This window comes from Heloderma suspectum, chromosome 1 (genome assembly GCF_057233095.1).
Source record: "Heloderma suspectum isolate Gila_16-S chromosome 1, 16-S_ref, whole genome shotgun sequence".
NCBI lineage: Eukaryota > Metazoa > Chordata > Lepidosauria > Squamata > Helodermatidae > Heloderma > Heloderma suspectum.
In genome coordinates, this window is record NC_139458.1 from 336,531,075 (window position 1) to 336,548,952 (window position 17,878).

The 17,878-nt window shown below is 41.3% G+C and overlaps 1 protein-coding gene across 1 annotated transcript in view; it reads right to left on the reverse strand.

Annotated features, from left to right (window-relative positions):
* Positions 1-1,330: 1,330 nt before the first annotated feature.
* The window catches only part of MOXD1 (monooxygenase DBH like 1), a 70,517-nt gene continuing 53,969 nt past the window's right edge, over positions 1,331-17,878 (reverse strand). The window contains exons 7-12 of the mRNA XM_084827539.1: positions 15,513-15,679; positions 13,671-13,862; positions 11,813-11,872; positions 9,427-9,569; positions 6,012-6,180; positions 1,331-4,329 (exon numbers count right to left, since the gene is read on the reverse strand). Coding sequence (XP_084683665.1) covers positions 4,165-4,329; positions 6,012-6,180; positions 9,427-9,569; positions 11,813-11,872; positions 13,671-13,862; positions 15,513-15,679 — 896 coding nt within the window. The 3' untranslated portion in view covers positions 1,331-4,164. The remainder of the gene's footprint in view (positions 4,330-6,011; positions 6,181-9,426; positions 9,570-11,812; positions 11,873-13,670; positions 13,863-15,512; positions 15,680-17,878) is intronic.

Consider the following 17,878-nt stretch of genomic DNA (forward strand, 5'->3'; position numbering starts at 1 on the left):
AGCCCATACTGTAGATCAACTGAGAGGACAAGGCATTCGAGATCACTTCTGGATGTTCATGTTACACCCATACTGGAATAACATACAGGATTGTGGAACGGGATTTCCCTGCCCTCACTTCCCTCCTGCAGCCTCACTACCACCACCAAGCTCTCTCCAGATCTGCTCTAGAAGTCCCCCAACCCCCCAGAGTAGATTTGAACAATGGCTACAAAGAGGAGGAGAGGACAGGGAAGACTCATCCCACAAATGGTATCCTTCTGCAGGTGGAATGACAGATACAGTACAGGGATTTTACTATACATTTACATTGTAGATGTAATGGTGTAACATGAACAAAAATCTATTATTGATAGTAAATAAACACACAAACATGTTCTCACTATGCTCTTTTCCCACAGGCAATGTTTCTGAACACCCCATTTCTTATTAATAGCTATTGTAAAAACCAGATGTTAAATCAGTACACTAAAAATGATGATGCTACAACTAACACATAACTGATTTATAATTTCCTGCCTCTTACAAGAGTGTACAAGATCAAAGGCTGTTAGGCACTATTCACCATGAACTCTTACCTTGTTTTTGCTGTTGTGTTTAGATGTGACATATTTCATTTCCACCTTGGTTTTGATTTTTGGCAATCCGCATCCTGATTTCCGGCTTTTTCCCCCCCATTGCAAGCCTGGCTGGGAATTCAGCATGTGCACATTTGCTTCCATACTGTTTTATTAGAAATACCCCTGATTTGTAACTTTTGTACATGTCTGCATTTATTGCTGAATCATACTTGCCGTTTGCATCCTGACTGTGCTCTAAAAAAAAAAAAAGCCTAGTCCCAGCAAAGTTATGTCACAAATGCCTTTTCCTTGAATGGATTCTCTTTATCTCAGGACCAAAACAGAATGGTTGGTAACAACAAACTTGCAATTGTTCATATTTTCATTAGGTTGACTGCCCAAGAAAAAGAAAATGGGCTTCATTATATTTGCTCCAACCAAGTCAACAAAGGCCTTGTGCCATAAGCACACATCCACCAATCAATGAAAACCAAGCTGTTTGGAAAGACGCACCCTTATGTTTTAGTACACACTTTTAAATCCAGCTACTTCTTAGCAATTCATATACCCATGAAGAAAGGGGCAGAGCTGTTTGCTCTTCATATGGCCAACTCTTAAAGAAATATGCAATGAAACATAAACAAGAAGTTGAGGATGGGGTAACTAGAGGAAGAATTTCTCAGAAACCATGATGATTATTAAAAGTGAAGTGAAAACAATTACCTAAATGGTTGCAATACTTATTTTTTTATTTTATTTATTTTATTATTAAATGTATTAATCGCCCATCTGGCTGGTCACCCAGCCACTCTGGGCGATGTACAACACACAATAAAAACAGTTTAAAACAATAAAATTCTACAATAAAAACATTTTCTAAAATACCCTAACCCACCCCAAACGCCTGCCTGAACAACAACGTTTTTAATGCACGACGGAAGCTCATTAAAGAGGGGGCATGACGGAGTTCCCTAGGGAGGGAGTTCCACAGAGTGGGGGCCACCACAGAAAAGGCCCTCTCCCTCGTCCCCACCAGTCTAGCTGTCCTGGCTGATGGGACAGAGAGAAGGCCATCCAAGGCTGATCTTGTTAAGCGGCCTGTCTGGTGCTGCTGGAGGCGCTCCTTAAGATAGGCTGGGCCGGAACCATATAGGGTTTTAAAGGTCAAAACCAACACCTTGAATTTGGCCCGGAAAACAACTGGTAACCAGTGCAACTCCTTCAGCACTGGAGTGATGTGATCTCACCGGCGGCTGCCTTTAATCAGGCGAGCCGCCGCGTTCTGTACCAGCTGCAGTTTCCGAACCGTCTTCAAGGGTAACCCCACGTAGAGCGCATTACAATAGTCTAAACGAGAGGAGACCAGGGCATGTACTACCGATGGGAGCAGATGGTCGGGAAGGAAGGGGCGCAGCCGCCGTATCAGATGGAGTTGATACAGTGCTGTCCGGCTCACAGCTGACACCTGAGCCTCCATGGACAGCTGGGAGTCCAAAATGACCCCCAGGCTGCAGACCTGGTCTTTCAAGGGTAGCCGTACCCCATTCAACACCAGGTCAACATCCCCCAGCCTCCTCTTGTCTCCCACCAAAAGTACCTCGGTCTTGTCAGGGTTCAGCTTCAGCCTATTCCCCCCCATCCAGCCACTCACCGTCTCCAGACATTTGGACAGGGATTCTACAGCCAACCTTGGTGAAGATTTAAACGAGAGGTAGAGCTGCGTGTCATCCGCATATTGATGACGCTGCACCCCAAACCTCCTGATGATAGCCCCCAGCGGCTTCACATAGATGTTAAATAGCATCGGGGAGAGGATGGAACCCTGTGGCACCCCACAAGTGGCCACGGGTCCGAAACCTCCTCTCCCAGTGCTACCCTCTGGTACCTGCCGGAGAGGAAGGACCGGAACCACCGCAATACGGTGTCCCCAATGCCCAACCCCTCCAGGCGGTCCAGGAGGATACCGTGGTCAACGGTATCGAAAGCCGCTGAGTGGTCAAGAACAAGGAAGGAGCATTCACCCCTATCCAGAGCCCTCCTCATATCATCTACCAAGGCGACCAAGGCCATTTCTGTCCCATGCCCAGGCCTGAAGCCCGACTGAAATGGGTCTAGATAATCAGTTTCTTCCAAGTGTGCCTTCAACTGCACCGCCACCACCCGCTCAATCACCTTGCCCAAAAATGGCAGATTTGAGACTGTGCGAAAGTTGTTCAAAACTTGAGGATCTAAGGAGGGCTTGTTTAAGAGCGGTCTTATCACTGCCTCCTTGAGGGCTGATGGCATCACTCCCTCCTCAAGGGAGGCATTCACCACCGCCTTGATCCCCTCACTTACTTTACACTTGATCCCCTCACAATACTAAGCACACTTACTGGGAAGTAAGTTTAGTTAGTCCAAGTAAATGTTTATAAGGATTGTTTAAAATAGCATTTTCATGTATCATCAAATAGTAAAAATAATGTGGCAGTAGCAGGTAAGTATTATATAAAGCATGTTGCCAATGACAACGTTTTCTGTATAGTCACAAATTATGCCATTATTCTAGAACTGCAGACCAGAACACCAGTAAGTCGCTAATTTCAGGAAGGGAATTTCACAGAAATGCAGAATCTCTAATGTCAGCCAGTAGTACAAAAACAGATTTTTGGGATTCCACTATGTTCATGTTGGTGATCAACAACACTTTCCATGGCTTTTGTTTCTACAAATAACAGGGGTTGGCAAGATTCAGCTCTATGCCCTGGTTTGCATATAACACTAATGCATGGCATGGTTTGAATTCTGGGTTGTCGTGATGTGTGAATGCAGTCACACTAACAAACCATGATTTGTTAACCATGAACAATCCAGAAAGAGAACCTATGGTTTGTTGCTGGATTGTGAACTCTGGCTATTTTAAACCTTGGGGTTTCCTTACATGCGAATCTAGAACCGTGGCTTATTCATGGGTTGTTTTGCCAGACTACAGTGGTAGTGGGCAAGAGCAGTAACACCCCTCCCCCAGTCACTCTACATGTCAATGTTACAGCACTGCAAAGGCATTTGGGATACAGGGAGGGATCGGTTGGAGGAGGGAAACAAACAACCCAGGGATTGAGAAAACAAACAATGGTTTGCTTGATCATCTGCCCAACCAACACTGGATAGGGAAACAAACCATGGGCTAGTGTTATGTGTGAACCAGGCCATTATCAAATCACCTTCATAACCTGCAGAACTCAAGAGCAGAGGCAAAATAACTCAGCAGACTTCAGGATTATTCAGGTTACAAAGATAAAGTTTAGTTTATTACACTAATATCCAAATACAGAGCAGCTTTTGAGGTCACAAAGTGATGTGCCATGATGAATCAAATGAAGCTATATGAATCAATTTACACAACATACTGCAAACCAGTGAACCGTATGTACATAATATATTGTAATTTTTTCTTTAAAAAATCCACCAGTAATCTTTTTCTCTCTCTTTCAAATGAGGTGAACACCATTTTGAAATGAAGTTAGTTTATTAATATGTAAAAAAATAAATTTAGAAGAGCAACACTGAAAATATTTCAGGACTCGCATGGCACAGAAATCAGAAGTAAATACAATCAGAACTATTATACAAAAGGCCCACTATTCCTTGGAGCAGTGGTTGAGATGTACAGAACAATCAAGAGGGTTAAAAATAGATTGCAGTTTAAACAGGAAGTTGAGCTACATGTCACTGGCTCTGTCCGGTATGGTCTTTCTATTTCAGGTGGTAAAGCCATCATTCCTTGTATCTGAAATTTAAAATGAAATAACATTATCAATGGATTGCTGCTTTGGCGTGCCTGTTGAATCTGTGGATCTTAGGCTGTGTCTGATTCAAAAAAACATTTGCTTTGTGTCTAGTAGACACCACAACATCTCTTTAATAAGGGGTTTGTCTAATTTGGCTAATTGCTGGAGATGCAATGCAGTGAATGCTTGCTTTAAATGAATACTTTGGCAATGTCCAGTAGTTGCTTCTTTGGGAGAAGAGGTTATTGTACAGATAAATTTTGAACTGCAACTGTCTTTAATATTCACTGATGCTCTTTTAAATTATCTACCTGTTTCTTGGAAATTAAGAAACAGTCAACATAAATGGATTCTCCACACCATTTTGACACCCCAAAGACTGAACTTACAACACTGGGAGGATAAACACTCACCTCCGGTAATGCAATGGATTGAGAACCTTACAACACTTTCAACATTTGAATGGGTGGCATATAGACACCACCTTTGAATGGATATTTATTTGGATATCTGGTCTGCTTTTGTTGAAACCTATGTATAATTGCTAGAAAGCTGTATTTTCATACGTATTGTAAATATGCATGAAACGTACATATGCATATTGTACATATGCATGAAATGTACATATGCATTTCATATGTATTCATTGATATGGATATGTACAAATCTATGTATGTATATTTTAAAAAACTGGAGGGGAAAAAAGGTGTGCAGGGAAGTAATTTGCTCAGTCATTTCAGCATGAGAAGAGACCATGGGATAGAGAGGAGTATAAACCATCTCCAGTTGCCTTCCAGTTGAAGGCTTGAGCCATGATAACTGAGCCATTATCACTTTATAGGCAGAGGCTTTATCATATATACGAATAGAGATATGAAATCTCCAGGTGTTGGTCCTGATGTAGCCAAAACAGCAGTATCAGCAGGCCTGGGGGAACCATGAGGTTTGAAGAAGTACAACCATTATTTAGAGAAAAAAAACTTAAGGGCAATCCACAAAACAGTGCAATGAAGCCTGGCCACACAAATGCTAACTGTCTGTTGGGAGAAAAACATTGAAAACCAGGTGGGAAGAGAAATGGGATGGAGTTTCCTGAACAGGGGGACTCCACACTGCCACAGTTGGTTGCATGTCCCACTTGTACTGTTATATTACACAGGCCCACTATCTCCGATTGCCATATGGTTGGGGAGCGAGGGGCAAACAACTGGGGACAGCTATTCAGCAGAGGCTGATGGCTCTGTGGGGTGGTGAATCTGCTCCAGGTTTCAGTCAGAACCAGTCAGAACTCTAAAGGAGCTCTCCAGAGCACCTTGGATAACTCCCTTCGAGTTCTGACTGGTTCTGACTGAAACCCGGAGCAGACTCGCTGCCCCACTTACATGGGAGCCGCCAGCCTCCACTGCAACCACTGCCATCATGTCCTTCCTGTGGGATTCCCAACGTACCTGGCTGGCTGCTATTTAACAGAATATTGAACTACATGACAATTCTTATGTCTTTAAAGTGTGTACTTTGTCTGCAACCCTGGCTCATGATTTATGGTGCTAATTAAATGAAATAATATAACTTATCCAATCCATCTTTTCAACTTGTGGCTATGATGCATTAATAAAATACACCACTGCTACAATCTATAGAACTAATAGTTCAAGCAAGTTTAAAAGGGGTTTAAACTTACTGTCCACTCCGCATTGTCAGTCTTGGTACATCTTACATTCACTGGCAGCCTAAGAACATAATCATTGTAGGAGAGACCCTTTTCTCTGGACCATTTAAACTTGTTCATTGCATCCATGAAAGAAAGGTTTTTGTATTGTTTTGGGCTCTTGATAATGAATGGCCAGGTCCTGAATTTAAAAATAAAAATAGATATTTCTACTAATATTTACATTTTTACACCGAACGTTTAGAATACAATCCCTACAAAGGAAAACGTATTTTAACAGTTGAGGTAATGGTATTAGCAAAAAGATAAACAAAAAAGATGAATGTATCCAGTCTTGTCAATGCTTTAATTGTAATTAATCAGCTTAGGGATGTGCGAACCCACCCCTGTCTGGGTTCTCCGGGCGCCTGCCCAGCCCCTGTCCCTGCTTGCAGGTCTCTGGACCACGCTCGAGCCCTTCCCGCACTCGGCAAGCAGCCTGCACTCACATTTGTGTATGCATGAAAACAAGCATTTTCATAAAAGGCGCATTTCGTGCACACGCAAATATGCACATTCACAAAATATGCATTTCACATATGCAAATATGTGCATTCGCAAAAAAATGTGCATTTTCGTGCATATGCAAATATGTGTATTTTTGCGATTGCCATTTTATTTTTCAAAAATGGCTACCACAGAGCTCGATGAGGTCACCAGGGTGAGTGCAGACCGCTTGCCAAGTACAGTCAGGGGGCGAGCGGCGGCAGGCACTCAGCGAGCGGGACTCTGGGGTGCAGGCATGGGGGGTTCTGCTGGATTCCTGGACGGAATTGGGTGCCTGTGCCATCCCTAGCTCTTATGCATGGTGGCCAGGAAACCAGGCCAGCCTAGGTCATGGAGAGAGAGCCTATAGATGGACTGGGGATTCTTTTTCACTCTGAGGGCTGCATCCCCTCATAGGTAACCTTCTGGAGGCTGTATGCTAGTGGTGAATGGGACTGAAGCCAAAGCCACATCCACATCACATTCACACATCCACACACTCCTCCCATTCACATACATCCATACATCAATATATGCCCATTCACAGTCCATCACTGCTCTAAATGCTCTCCCCCCATCTTTCTATCTCTCTTTCTCACATACATGCATGTCATTTACACTCCCCAATCTACTTTCCCATCCATCCATCCTCACCCCATCCATTCATCCACATTCCCCTTATCCATCCATTCATATGCCCCCATCTATCCATTCACACTCCCCCCACCCACATATCCATCCATCCATCCATCCATCCATCCCATTTTATCTTCTGGCTTGAGAGGGGGAGAGGTGGGTAGGCAGAAACCATGTGAGCCTAAGGCATGTGCAGGCCCATTTGCATAATAGGAACTGTACTTCCTGCTATATCTGAAATAGACCTTTGTGTATACAGGATCCTATCTAAAATTGGAGTAGATTACAGCCTCTGAACTTTTACATTAACGTGAGAAAATGTGCACTGATCCAGGCTAACAAATTGGGATTATTCCATTAACTAAAAGGAACAATGATGCGATAAGGTGCGTTACCACATGCTATCCCCCACAAAAGAAAACACAAACATGCCTGATGCTTCACCTATACAGGAAAAAAAGTCACACTATTAGAAGGAATGAAAACCTGCAGCAAACACCCCCCACACACACACACACACACATGTATGCATTTTTCTAAACAATATAGAACTTACTGGCAGAAAAGAGCATGGAGCAAAGCAAAGAAGAAAACCAGGAGAGAAGTGGGGAGATCCTTCTCCCCCTATTTTACACTTCATGTACATTTTTTTTCTTTTTAAACCAGGCATGCTTACTCTGATGGTATGCCCTTTGCCAGATTTTGCCTTCTATTTTATTTGTGTAAGTATTCTGTATTACATTTTGATGCTTTATAAACATATCAAATAATTAAGAATAAGGTACCCAGGTGTGCAAGTGACTTCCGCAGACTTAAAAAATAATAAAAGGTGGGTTTGCATGATCATGGAGGGAAAATAAGCCATGGTGGCTTATCCTCCCTCTCTGCGCGTGCCGCCTAATTAGCATAATTACCTTCACTGGGCATGGGTTTTCGTGATCTCCAAACCCAACAAAGGTGGTTGGGATGTTTTACAAACCTAGAAGAAGTCATGGGTTTCAGGATGGTTTGTAAACCATCCCAGCTACCCACCCTCATCAGGTTTGGATGTCACAGCAACCCATGTCTGGCTAAGGTAATTATAGTAATTAGGCGGCTCACAACTGGCATGAGTGGGGCTCCCTCCGTGATCATGCAATGAAAGTGGTATGTCATGTATATTTGAGAGTAACTTGCAAAACATGAATTTTGGATTAGGTCTTCCAAGGTAGGACTATTATTAGTCTCGTATTTTATTTGAGAAGCAGAATTTGCATTTTTGAGCTATATAAACAATTACCCTCGCTTTCGCTCCAAATGTGCCATTTTGTTACTAAGGTCATTATTATGAATGAGCATTCAAGAGAGCACTTTGCTTGTTAGCATATATTCTTTCTGAGATCAAGAAGATGAATTTGCAAGCTCTAAATTAGAATGTGTGTTATTTTTCCAGCTGTTAGGAGAGATTATAAAAAGACAGTAAGAGAGAGGCTGCAGGTATAATACTCTAAGGATGTCCATCCCTCAAAGAGTTTTTAAAACTATGCGTTAATCACTTGAGAGTAAAAAGCTCTAGGGGAAAACGGTCTTAAAAGCATCTCTGGAAGTCAACTATATATTTTATATGAATTATTAAACTTCAAAATTTTAAACCTTTAAAGAAATGCTGAAGAGGCTTAATGCCTTAATTTACTAAACCTGATTCGAACACTGCTGAGTTGTCTTAATACTGCAGCTTTGGAATGTTTTATCACATTGTCCAGACAACAATTATTATCTGGACAAATAGTGATGGGTGAGCTTCTGCTGGCTTGATTCAGAATGGGCTTCGGAAAAAACTATTTAAAGTAAAACAACCCAGAAAATACATTGTTTTCCTTCTGAGACCATTCCAAAGTTCAGGTCTAGTTGTACTCTGGTATGCCTGGTTCCAAATTTGTTGTCTTTTAGGTGCTAGGCAAGAACGTTTTAAAAAAAAATCCAGCATTTTAAAAAATTGTTACTATTCTAACTATTTTAAACTTTCTGACTTTTAATAGTAATTTTATCTGCTGGTCATTTTATATGTTTTTATTGTTGTTTTACTTGTTGTTTTAATTTTTGTAAACCACTTTGACGTTCTGGATAAAAGGAGGTATATAAATGTTTTGAATCAAAACATTAACAAAAATAACCCAGAAATAGTCAGCAATAGTAGTCCTTAGCAAAGTTTCAGGAAGGTTGTCCAGTTGATAGTCAGTGCAATATTAGTTTTGCAGCACCACAGCCCACAATACATTCTACTTACCTTACTGGTCTGTATATTTCTTTGACACCAATAAAATGGAGTTGCTCCATTATGTCTGGAATACTTGCACACCGGGTGAGATTTATTCTTGGATAATACAGAAGGTAAGATAGGCACATTTCATTTCTGGTGCTAAGACCACCCTGAAAATGTAAACAGATTAACAATGTAAGCCTCAGGATTTCTCAGGTGGATTGGTGTCTTAGTTAGGGTGATATCTAGAAAGTTTCTTAAGATCAAACCACTAATTATCAAAGTTACAAGAAACCTAATGCAGATAATGTACAAAGTTGAAATAGCAAACACCGCCATAACCCATACGAATGGCACACATGTCATTGGTAATTTGCAAGTTGTGACACTTTTGTTCTTTTTCCTATAGATGAAGTGATGCTATAAAATAACAAGTGCTGAAGAGTTAATCTTAAGGCCAAATGGTCTTATGCTTTCCTGCTGGGTCACTCTCCTGCGTGTGCAAATTTAGTAAGATCTAATGTGGCCAGACTCTTACGAGTCCCCTGGACTGCAAGGAGGTCAAATCAGTCAATCCTAAAGGAAATCAACCCTGACTGCTCATTGGAAGGACAGATACTGAAGCTGAAGCTGAAATATTTTGGCCACCTAATGCGAAGAGAAAACTCTCTGGAAAAGACCCTGATGCTGGGAAAGACTGAAGGCAAAAGGAGAAGGGGACGACAGAGGATGAGATGGCTAGATAGCATCACCGATGCAATGAATATGAACTTGAGCACACTCTGGGAGAGAGCGCAGGACAGGAAGGCCTGGCGTGCTATGGTCCATGGGGTCATGAAGAGTCGGACATGACTGAACGACTGAACAACAACAATGTGGCCAGGCTATTCAGTTCTTGGATCCAAGCTTCTGAGCTTCCCCCTTAACCTGCCCACTGCTGTCCCCTAGTAGCTGCAGCCACTGTGAATTTATCTGCCTGAAAACCAAAGTGGTGGCGGGAAAAGAAAAGGGCAATTAAGGAAATATCACAGAGAGCATTAGACAATCATATGAAAGCTATGAGTGATGGTGGTTATAACAGGGAGAGCTATCATGGCAGGCAATGATTTCTCCAGACTCTCAGATCCAAACCTGAACATCTGTCATCAGAAACATCCCTACGTCTATCACCATCTCAAGTACATTTTGCTTAGCTTTGCACAGTACTGACTGTCAAATCTCCCTGGTAGCATTTTCTCCTTATCGTAGTGAGAGATTTTGTATTATTTTGGTCCCAAGAGCTATGTTTGCACTATGCAGCTGCTCAGCTAGTGGCAGGGTCTTTTACACAAGGTAGCTCAAAGGGTACAGGTGAAAAGGGATATCTATTCAAGAGCACTGAAAGTAGTATTTAAAGGAATGGCACATAGTAAGCACCCACACAGAAGACACTGTGTTGGTGGAAATAAACTATGAGGAAAAGCTAAAGAATTTGGGAGTGATGCAATATAAAGAAACTAGCACTGGACAGAAAAAGACAGTGTACTTGCGAACCAGAGGCCAGAAACAAACCTGGCTGGGAAGGTCCCTGTGATGGCTGATCACTGCCAAGATAACTCGTCCCCTTGTTAACTGGACATGAGTCCTCAAGGTGAGAATTGGATTCCATGGACCCAAACCCACAAATAAATTACACACCAACTAAGCCTCAATATGGTATTTAAAGCAAAAAAAGGGAGGGGGGATAAAGGAGAGTCAATATCTTTGAATGTTTACTGATGCACCCTTGGAACCCATCAAAGGTGCTCTACCCTTCCCACTGTTTTTTTCAAGTAAGACCTTTTCTTATTGGCAGCTTTAATTACCATGAGATAGGTTTCTGTTGGTGCTGAGAACTGTGGATTCAAAGGAATTGTTTACTGTGTTGGGGCCCAGAACCCACCTCAGCCTTTTGGGCAGGTTACTTGTTTTTTTACCTAGCATCCCACAGGAGCTATTCTGTGGTAGTGCCCAGAAGAGTTTCTCAAATGCCAAATGTGCCCCCGGCACAAAAGGGTTGCCTACCCCTAGCCTACAGCTAGCATAAACACACACACATACCATTCAGTTCTGTAAAGAATTACCAAAGAGTTGCTGTTTTAATTTGTCTTTTAATGTGTAATTGTATGGGGTTTTTATACTGGATTTGTTTGTTTTTTATGTTGTGTACTGGGATCCTTGTGGATGAAGTGTGATTTATAAATTTTAGAAATAATAATAAAAAAAGAATCAGCCTTAGACCACCTACAACATACTTATCATAGCTTGCTGCTATCTCACAATAATGCCTAATAATCAATAAATGTTGATAATATAGAAATAATGTTTCCTCCAAACATTTTTTAAGTCAAAGACATTTTCATTCCATATCAACTCATGTCATGAAGTTTCTTACCCAAGTCATATGTGATCGATCTAGAGTACTGTAGTGACATTCTGTGACTAAATTATCTCCCTGAAACAAAACATTTAAGAAATTCACTGTTACAAATGCTAACATTTTATATTTAAGCCATTTATATTAATCAGTATAAAATATACTCCGCAATCACTTGGATTCTCCCATCAGGATTAGGAAACCTTCTATAAAAAGAACTGTAAAAATACGTTGGAGTATAGATCTCCAGTTCCATTTTTCCTTACATTCAAAGTCTGCAAGTCATACAATTACAGTAACCATTCCTTTTCTCTATGTTCAGATTAAAATGGCAGCAACTGGATTTCACTGCTGAATGATAGTATTTATACCCTTAGTGGACCATTGTGCCCTTTCTTCAGTACCAAAATAGAAGGAGAAAACCAAAGAAGTGAACAAGAAAGGAAACCTATGTCCCTGAGCCACCAAATTCAACTCCCCACCTTGCATGCTGGTGTAGGGTGGCCAGGTGCCTTCTTTTTTGGAGAGCTGGCAGTGGATAGTTCTCCGTTTGAAGGTGTCCTCTATGAGATGGGCTGTCAAGTCCAAGTCTGGTTTAAGGTCAAAGAAGCATAAGGGGGCAGAGCAGCAGGGGCCTTGAAGTTGCACATCAACAGTTAAGATCTGGACAGCAGACTGAGCAGGCACACAGGTCACCTGGTCAGCCTTCTGGACCATGGTGAGATGTATTGTATTTCTATTTAGATTACAGTTATTATTTCAAAATGTTCACTTATACATATAAATTTGCATATCCAAATGTTATGCAAATGGCTGTCCTCTTTTGTCCTCTTAATTGTTTAAACTAGCCTACAGCCAGGCCACCAACACACAAAGGATTAAGCTTTTTGTAGGACACTGCAAACACTTAAAAAAAATACATTTGGAGTAGTGAAGAAACAGCTTAATGCTGAATACTGTGGCAGTAGCAGCACAAAACCAGCTGGCCCAGAATGGAAGGAATAACTCTTAGAGGATTATCAACTGGGAACTACATGCCCACTGGTCATATGAATCAATCCTAATAATACATTGGAGATAATAACGTCAACACATATTGATAATACCTTATCACTACTACTGTGTATACCACTATGCTAAAACGCCCACACCACTGATAATTAGTAGTCTATTTGGCACTTAAAAACAAGATACTTCATCATCTCACAATAATAACGTTGCTATGGGCGGCAAGTTTCCTGTGTAACACCATTTGTCATGACTAGCCATCTTCGAAGCCCTGAGGTTGATAAGGCAGGCAGCAACTGACAAGTACTGACAGATTTATCTGCAGAGGAGCCTTTTAGTCTAGAGTTTGTGCAACTAATATTTTACTCATATGGTAACCCAAACATCTCATTGGTAACAAAAACAGCAACAGCCCAAGGGAGAAATTTATCTTATACAGAAAATCAGATAAAAACAAAATGCTGCAAACAAATGGAAAATACAGAGTTCTAGAATTTCAGGAGGGGCAACATTAAGTAAACATTTGAGATAATAAGCCACAGTACTAACAGCCAAACTAACATTTCATCCAAATGTGCGTAGTCATAGCCTGATGTCTTCTTCTTAACAAGAAAAGCTATTTTGGGAAGGGGTGATGAGAAGCAGCAAGGAGGAGGGGTATTTGGCCCTCACTGCTTGCCATTTCTCTACTCCAAATACTTCTCCTTCTGGCTTTTCTGTCTGCATGGATCAAGAGATATGCATCTTGCAATGGCAAACACACAGATATCTGAATCCTCACAGAGAGAGAGAAAAAACTACTAAATTTGGGCTGGAGAAATGGCAAAATCATAAAAACATCATCAAAATAGGAAAAAATAGTTCATACAGGCAAGATGGTCCTTTCTTCTTTTAGATACTGAAACTCCTGGAAGTTGAAGTCAAACTCATCATCATAGGCCAGCAGCTGCTGTTCATCACCCTTGCGGAAATGGCGCATCCTTATAGCTCTACCAGCAATGTGTGCATGGAGAAGAACTGCAAACACGTGAATCCCACTTGGCTTCTCAGCATCGAGGGCCTGAAAAGGGCCAGTGAAACTTATCAGCTTGTTACAGACAGCATGTGACAGAGCACAATCAATACTAGAAGAACTTATAGACTGTATATTTAATTTATATGCTTATAAGACCCATGCCCCTCCTTTTACACACCCACATGGGCTAATTCCAGATGAAGAAATCCTAGGACCATCAGTCAAAAGGCATTGCACAGTTATTCTGTCTTTTTTTCTTTAACAGATTTTTTTTCTGGAAAGAAAAAGATGGGGGAAACGGTGGAAAAATACAGCAAGGTAACAAATTGAAGATGATGTTGCCTGGACCTCCTATAAAATTCCGTGAACAAAGCAGGGTGATTGCACAATAAAAGCTTTGTCCAGCAACACCCAAAGTGTGCAGATAGAATGTTAAAATAGTCACTGCATGCATGAAGTTAATTTGGTACTTTACCACAGCTGGATCTATTACATTTTACAGAGTAATTATTTTAAAGCTCAGGAGCCTCTCCAAAAGTGAAAGAAGACCCCTCCAAAAATCTCATGGCAAAAACCTGTGTCTTGAGTAGAAGTAACCGAGGGGTCTATGTGCAGACTTACAAAGCGGCATGCAAATTGTTGCGTAGGTAGCTGCCTACTATGGTTAGCAGCAACAGCCTCTTTAAAGCGGCTTATGCCTTGCTAAAATAACCTCAGAGCTTTGCAAAATTCACACTCACATCCCACTTTTCCAACAGCCCCTCCCTAGTCTGTGGTTTTCAAAAGCTTCTGCTTGTTCTTTGCATACAACAAGGTTGGGCAACCTGTGGCTCTCTAGATGTTGTTGGATTACAGCTCCCATGATCCCTGACCACTGATCATGCTGGCTGAGGTTGATGGGAGTTAGAATCCAACAGAATATGGAAGGCCACAGGTTCCCCTCTCCTGATACACAATATGGTTCCCTATAGGCATAATGGGAAGTAGATAGGTTTTACTTGTAGTTTTTAAATAGGATTGTTCACACATTGTTTTCATAAGCGCCATTTATTTTAGGTGACACTGTCTCCACAAAAAACAGGAAGCACTGTTAATGTGTGAAAAGAGAATATATACAGAATTTAATGTGTGAAAAGAGAATATATACACAACAACTTGGGCTGCTTCCAGACATAATGCTTCTAGTGCTAACAATCCAAAGGCATTGTGCAGCAATTCAGTCTTTTTTTCCTTAATGGATTTTCCATGGTAAGGAAAAACACAGAAGAGCAATGGGCAAACATGGGAATGACATGGATGAAAGACGACCACATCTGGAGCCCCCATAAAATTCAGTGAACGTAGGAGGGCGATGAGCCATAAAAGCCTCATCTGGAAGCACCCTTGCATGCAGCTGTCCAGTATCGAAAGTAATGACATGTGTGCCTGGGAGTTAACTGAGTCTTGGAACGTAACTTTGACTTTTTTGGTTGACAAGTCCCTTTTAATAACTGCACAGTGACTTGCCCATTTGGCAGTTGGAATCCCTGTACAGGAAAGTGTGGTCCTGTCCCATATGCACATATCCCATCATTCAATCCAGGACTTACTTTGTCATAAATATTCATTATTTCCTTCAGAAGGAAGCAATTTAAATGTGCTATTTTAAGATAATGCAGACCATCGCAATAAATCGCACTTAGGCAGGAGACATACTTCTTCCAGGCATTCCAGAGTGCAGTGACCCTCTGACATGAATTCAGGCATGCCCGGTGGGATGTTGTGGAAGAGGCTGACCCAAAGACCTGCTTCAATAACTCCAGCATCGTATTTCCTTAAATCTGGAGTATAAAATAGCCTCAGTCCAGAGTTATCTATCATTCCTAAAAACAAAAGAGCAATTGTCAACAGTCGCTACAAATCAGCATAAAATATCCTATCAGTCTGAAGTTGCTTTGGGATCCACTTGCTAAGTATATGGAAGAAAATAACACAAGGGAGGAATTGTGCATGGGATAGATCAAACAGGATACAGAAACTGAGAAAGCTGTAAATAAAGCATAGTCGCAAAAGGGTGGTTATGCAAAGCAGGATGGCTTCTGTACTGTTCTAGGAGTGAAGAAGCACCATGGACTAACAACAACGAAGGGGGAGGCAGGCTCCGGTGCTCAGAAAAGGAAAATTTATCCATGTGAGAGTGATATGCTTTAGCAGTAGTGTGTGCCAGCATTCAGAGAAAAGAATCACTGTTCATTTTAGGGAAAGAAACTGAATGACTTTGAACAGCTCTTGAAGAAGGAGCCATTTCCAAAATGTGTAGAACACAATACATTTTCCTTTTTTGAGCACCGGAGCTTGCCTCTGCCTTCTTGGTCGTTCTGTACTGTTCTAACCCATAGAGCAAATGCACAGTAATTTTTATGACCCTGCAAGGGCCTCCCAGACAGCAGTTCTCTAGCATAAGGAGTGCACAGTTGTTACACAGTTGCTGTGGGGCATTATCCAAATGTCATTTCTCAAGGAAGTCCATCTCTGTAGGCATATCTCAATTACCAAGCCCTCAAGCTACAGTATTTCTCTCTGGGGAAAAAAATGCATCCTTCTCCTAGCTAGTGCATCTATTATGTTCTGGTGTACTGGATGGAATATGGGCATGGGTATTTATTTGATAGTATTTGACATTATTGGTCATGAACAACTCATTTCATTCCCATGCCCATTTAATGTTGTGAACATTTTCAAAGTTTTTATTTATTTCTTCCTTCTTTGGAGGTGCTCCCCTGTAATACTGCTCAAATAGGAGAGTGCTCACTTCACCCTTAAAGAAAGAATTAAAAAAACCCTGTAGTGAACACCAGCAAGGCAACTCCCTTTCTCCACAGCAGTGCACTGACATTTAATTAATTTTTCTCTTTAAAAAAATGATTCCATTCTTTTCTAATGTTATTACTTCAGTCTCATTCTTCCATGCATCATGATAGTGGGGATGGAATATTGGAACTGGCATTGGATGCGGGCTAGCACCAATGTAGTGCTGAAATATGTTCCATGGGTTGGGTCCATATTTAGTCATTGTTAGAGTTGACCCATTGAAAACATCAGGACTTAAGTTACTCATGACTATTATTTATTATTGTTTATTCATATTTTGGGGAATTGCTTCCCTCCCCCACTGCTCAATGAATGCTAGAGGCAATGTACAATAAAACTTAAGTCCCATTGTTTTCAGTGGGTCTACTCCAAGTATGAATGAATCTGGATCCATCCCAATGTTAAGAAAGGTTCTTAGTCACACAGTACTTTTCTTAAGGAAATCAGCCCAGGGCTACATGACAGAAGTGTGTGCCACCTCCTCCCTATGGCAGCACTGCCAGGAGAAGCAAGCTGGCATGGGAAGGAGCTACAGTATGGACTCCTTCCAAATGGCCTGGAGCCACTGATATGGTGTGGAAAAAACCATACTACAGTTTCTTCCCATGCCCCAAGGACAATGTGAAAAAGAGGGACCTAAGTGTACTTAAAATCAACAGAACTAACAGCACATGTTTTCTGAGAAATAAATCTCTCGGTGCCAATGAAGCTTCCTCCCAGGTAAGCATGCAAACATACACTTCCAACCTGTAGTTCACAGTTATATGCTTTATAGCCTGATCCAACAGGTTAACTCAGAAATGTCCCACTAAGATTACTAATACTTATTCCCAAATACGTATAGAATTGTAGCCCTTATCCCACTGATTTCAATGGACTTTATTGTGGATAACCTTTGCTGGATTGTATCCAAAGTCTAGGGAAAAAGCAGTCAGTTTTCAAGAATAATGAACATCTTAAAGGAAGAAAGAATTTGACAAATCCACAACATTTAGAATGTAGAAGAAATCACTTTGTCACTGGTGGGTTTATTTCGACAAACCTCTGCAGTGTTTTTCCACTGGGGTAGTCTGGCTAGGCAGACAGTAAAGTATAGATGGCTATCAGCATGATTACTCTTCCCCCGCCCCTCCACAACTCTGGCTCCCATACAGAGTATCTCTTATGCAACCCCTTATCTTTGCTGGCTCCGGAAGCCTTTTCTCATCAAT